Source organism: Alligator mississippiensis, chromosome 1 (genome assembly GCF_030867095.1).
Source record: "Alligator mississippiensis isolate rAllMis1 chromosome 1, rAllMis1, whole genome shotgun sequence".
NCBI classification, from domain to species: Eukaryota; Metazoa; Chordata; order Crocodylia; family Alligatoridae; genus Alligator; species Alligator mississippiensis.
The window spans coordinates 479,020,149-479,025,444 of record NC_081824.1 but is presented as its reverse complement, the minus strand read 5'-3'; the positions used below and the strand labels follow the sequence as shown (position 1 = coordinate 479,025,444).

The window sequence follows — 5,296 nt, the reverse complement described above, 5'->3', positions numbered from 1 at the left end:
GAGGCACCCAAGAAGCAAAGAACTATTTCATTTCCAGATCCCTGGCTGCATGTGAAGGGCTGTCTGATAGGAAACAATCTTTCTACATGGAAACAGACTCTAACGGCTCCACGTTCACGAAGGGAGAATACATGCAGTGCCAGACATTACCCCTTTTCTCTGAAGACACTTTTTTCCCTTTATAGTACAAGCTACTTTTTAAGGCACTTCCACACACTTAAACTGATTTTGCAATAACCAAGGCATCACACAACAATCTGTGGGGGCTGTCCAGAGAAGAAAGCAATCCAAAGGACAAAATGGCAAACTCCGTTACCACTTTGTGAGGCCCAAAGAGGATAGTTAACATTACAGGAAAGGATGTAATTCACCCGAGGGCAAGGTTGTCACTGAAGGCTTTGCAAACCATTTGAGCCTTAATTAATCTCTTTTCAAAGGGGCTGAAATAGTGCAGAGGTTCACATAGTGCTGGAGCAAATTCCCCCAAAACACTTCAATGTTGTTAGAAGGAGGAAAGATCTTGAGCACAATAAATTGTCTTATTGCCTGTCTCAGTTCCCTGTTGTGTAAAGTGTAAATGAGAGGATTTAACAAGGGAGATAAAATAGCAAAGACCACATTGCTCATGATGTGGGTGTCGATAGGCACGTCTGCTCTGTAAGAGATGCAAGACACAAGCACAGAAGAGTAATAACTGCCAACCACAATCAGATGGGAAGTGCATGTAGGAAAAGCTTTCCTCCGACCTTCCTTGGAGTCAATCTTTAATATGGAGATAATAGTCAGGGCATATAACAGGATGACAAGGGTAAGAGGCACAAGGGAGACCATCATGGCAATGCAAAACCCCAAGAAGGTCTGAAAAGTGGCACCAAAATCGGGGCAGGCTGCTTGTACCACGGCCAGGTGATCACAGAAGCAGTGATAAACTTTGGTGGTTTCACCAAACGCTAACTGAGAGGTCTGGATCATGACAGGTGCCGGGATGATCAGGACAGTTATCCAGGCACTTGCTGCCAGCTGGATGTTCATCCTCTTGGTCATTTGAACCGCGTAATGCAAAGGATTGCAAATGGCTTCCTAGCGATCGTAAGACATGACCACCAGAATCAGAGCTTCTGTCACCGTTAGCCCGTGGAAACTGTACATCTGCAGGAAACAGGCCTGGAAAGAAATCGTTTTGGCATCGACCAGAAACATAGCCAGCATTTTGGGAATGGTCGTGGTTGTGAACAGGATATCTAACACGGAGAGATTCGTTAGGAAAAAGTACATGGGCTTGTGACGCTTTGGGTCGACCACCACAACCGTGATGATGATGATGTTGCCGACTAGTATTAGCAGGTAGAATAAGAGAAAGACAAGAAAGCGTGGGATCTGGTAGTCCTGAAGAGCAGGAAAGCCAATGCAGTAAAAGCCTTTACCAGAAGCGTCTGTGTTGCAGCCGTCCGTGGTTTGATTGCTGGAAATGTCTGGCATGAAAAACACACCGGTCCTGAGTATGACAAAAAAGCTTCTGTATGGTCATTCCCACTATGGGGTTTGCTAAAGATTTCATTGAGGAAGGAAGGATGGATGGGCACACTGTGTTGGGTATAGTTTTGAAGAAATTCATAAATCCCTTTCATGCAACTTCATTGGACATGCAGTCCCCTTCCCTCCATGTGATATGTTCAGGCCATTGGGTAAACGGTAGTTGATGACCCTGTCTGTCTCCTTGGCTCTAGACAGCTCAGGCTCTCCGCCGTGCATCTGCACAGGCAAGGCTGGAGTCGGAGGGAGCAGGCTGAGGTGAGACTCCGGTGACTTGTGGCCAGGGGGAGCGGTAGTAACAGCTCATGGAGTAAATGTCACTCCAGATGACTATTAGCAAGATGCTACCTTGCTAATAGGATGCCTGTCTGGACTGATTTTGCTTCCCACTACACCCCTTAATTCAGTGCTCCATAGCAATGCTTCCACCATATTAAATTGCAGTCAAGAAATAAGCATTTTCTTTTATGAATTTTATAACATGCCTTTTACGTTCTTTGGTTGTTTGCTTGTTCTTGTCTTAGGAGTGCTAGAAAATCATAGAAAACAAGGGCTGGAAGGGACCTCGGGGGGTCACATCCAGTCCAACCCCTGCTCCAAGCAGGACCAGCCCCAACTACACCATCCCCGCTAAGGCTTTGTCTATCCAGGTCTAAAAAACCTTCAAGGATGGAGATGCCACCATGTCTCTGAGGAGCCTGTTCCAGTGCTTTACTGCCCTCCTCGTGAGAAAGTATTTCCTAATATCCAACCTCAACTCCTCTTGCTACAGCTTGAGCCCATTGCTCCTTGTCCTGTATCTGCCCCCACTGAGACCAGTCCAGCTCCATCCTCTTTGCAACCCCCTGCAGGGAGTTGAAGGCTGCTATTCAATCCCCCTCGGTCTTCTCTTCTCCAGGTGAAGTCAGCCCAGTTCCCTCAGCCTCTCCTCACCAGTCCTGTCCCCCAGCCCCACAACCATTTTCATTGCCCTCCACTGGACTCCAATGTGTCCACTCATTTCTGTAGTGGGGGCCACAACTGGACTCAGGGCTCCAGATGTATCTGCCTGGCAAATAAAGAGTGTCCATCAGACCTGTATATCCTTTCCATACCTTCATGCTCTTAGATCTCACTGCCAAGAGCACCGTCATGCTGTTCACCCTTAATAGCCCTACTGCTGCCAATAATTGATCAGGTTTATAACTATTAGATTTATTAGGTTTACACTAAAAAGATTCAAATAAGCATTCACGATTCATAAAGTCCACGTGAATTAAGCTTCCGAGTCCATTTTCATGCCCCTGTTTCTCATTAAAAGCTACCATTGAAAATGTATTGCTCTGGTCTCACATACCTGCTCTAGGGTAAGGGATATTTTCTAACACCAGTAAGCCTCTGATTACCTTCCAGATGATCCGTCGTTCATTGGAAAGTTTAAGAGGATGATCCATTGGTATACAGCGGGCAGATCTCATTCATGCTCACATGAAGTCTCCAGTTGGTTTTCTCTCTGCTCTCCCCTCTTACCTTTGCTGTTTAATTACTCTCCCCTCTGCCAGGAGTTTAGTTAATTATTTCTATAAGAACGCTGACATCTTAAATAGCAATTGCTTCAGTGTATTTATTCGCAGCGATAGGTGCAAGACGCCAACAATAAAGCCTCAGGCAAATGAACTGACTGAGGAGACAGCATCTCTTTTGAATACACTGCTTGGCCATTTCCCCACCTGCCGTCCCCAAAGATGATATCAACATTGTTTTCCTGTTTTCAGTTAACCGAGTCGTATAGACGGAGCTATTTTAATGATAAAGCACCCCAGCAGCACCTCCGTGGCACGGCAGAGTTCATAATAAGAGTTCAGTACATTCGATAAGTTGACAGTCGAGAGGAGGAAAACAAGATACTTGAATCGAAGCACGGTGATACGATTAAGCGCTATCATTGCCCGTTATTTCAATCGCGGTATTGGCATGAACTCAGTTTTACTCCCATTGGAATCAATTGAATTTCTTCCATTGGTTTTGTCGGGGCTTGTTCCACTCAGTTGTGAAATTCAAACCTTTTCTTTGTGAAATGATTTCACACTACATTTAAGGGGCTGTCAAAGCACCCCGTAGATTCAGTGAACCATGCGAAAGCTCATGTCCGAAGGTTTCCGGTGGTCAGGGCATCGGAGGGCTGGAGAGGAGGGACTGGATATTTATTCCATCAGCAGCAAGCATCTTGGTCTCCCGTTGCAGCAGTCACTACTGCTCAAAGGGCTACACGGCAGTGAGGACACAACTCGTGGCACATGACCCAATCGTGCAATTTTTGGCTAGAGATACGAGAAGGCTACCAGCATCCTGGGCTGCATTGGGGCAGTTTTGGGGTCCCCGCTACAGAAAAGATGTGGACAAATCAGACAGAGTCCAGCAGATGGCAATGAAAATGATTCTGGGGCTGGGGGACAGGACTGGTGAGGAAAGTCTGGGGGAACTGGTCTTATTTAGTCTGCAGGAGAGAAGACCGAGGGGGATTGAACAGCAGCCTTCAGCTCCCTGCAGGGGGGTGCAAAGAGGATGGGGCTAAACCGTTCTTAATGGGTGCCGGTACATGAGCAAGGAGCCTGCTCTGATGTGCTGTAATTACAGCATGTCAGATCAGACTCAATTAATTACCGTGTTCTAGCATTAATTACTGCACTCTGGCAGCCTCCCACATTCAATGTTCCTGCACTTCAAAATCGCTGGTGGGGGCGCTTGGACTAAGCTCGTGGAACAAGCTTTAGTTCAAGTACCCCCACCACCAGTTTGAAGTGTGTGGGTACTGATACATGAAATGCTGTGGTGCTTTAATTAGAGTGACTCTTTGAGCCGCTCTAATTACAGCACCACTCCCCCAGCTCCGGAGCACGTGGAAAAGAGCCCAGTGGGGGCAGATGACAGGACAAGGAGCAATGGGCTCAAGCTGCAGCAAGGGAAGTTGAGGTTGGATATAAGACGAATTTTCTCACTAGCAGGGTAGTGAAGCACTGGAACAGGCTCCCCAGAGAGGTGGTGCAGTCTCCATCCTTGGAGGTTTTGAAGCCTCGGGTAGACAAAGCCTCGGCTGGGATGATGTAGTTGGGGCTGGTCCTGCTTGGAGCAGCGGGTTGGACTAGATGTGACCCCTGAGGTCCCTTCAACCCTTGTTTGCTATGATGTCTATGATTCAGACTGCCTAGAGCAGTATCTTTGAGAAGACACATTTATTATCCTTTGCACATTTTCAAGGGTGGTGCTTAACAGCCTCCCTCCCACTTCTTGAGTTTCACTGGCGGCGGTCTTCTCCAGGTGGCCATCGCATAGGTCAGGCTGAAATGTCCTCCTCCCATCCTGCAGCCCATGTTCACCAATCAGGTCTATCTGCTGCATCTAAAGCACCATAGTCCAGGGTAGTGCCCAGGGCAGGCCTGACTTCTGAGGACATCCCTGGCTTCTGTCGGGAGGTGGTCTGCTTGGTTCAATCTTCATACACCCGAGAGAAGACCCTTGTAAATCTTACAGTGTTTCTTTGTTCTCTTGAACGAGTCTACAAGTGACAGACTTCTTTGCTCCCTGAGATTAAACAAGCTGTGTAGGATGTCTGAGAGCCTGGCCGGAGTCACCCAAATGAAGAGACCTGACCTTGTCCTTTTATAAGCAGAGATAATTGAATGAGTATGAGAACGAACCTCCTCCTTCCTGTCCTCTGTGAATACACATAGAGATCCCAACAGGGTGCAGTATGCGTCTCTGTATAAGGCGCTGAAATAGTTGT

At 47.2% G+C, this 5,296-nt stretch overlaps 1 protein-coding gene across 1 annotated transcript; it reads right to left on the bottom strand.

Moving 5' to 3' along the window:
• Positions 1-420: 420 nt before the first annotated feature.
• LOC102563485 (olfactory receptor 2AT4) lies at positions 421-1,479 on the bottom strand. Its single transcript, XM_014607444.1, is given in 1 exon segment — positions 421-1,479. A coding segment is annotated over 1 exon segment (1,059 nt).
• Positions 1,480-5,296: the final 3,817 nt, after the last annotated feature.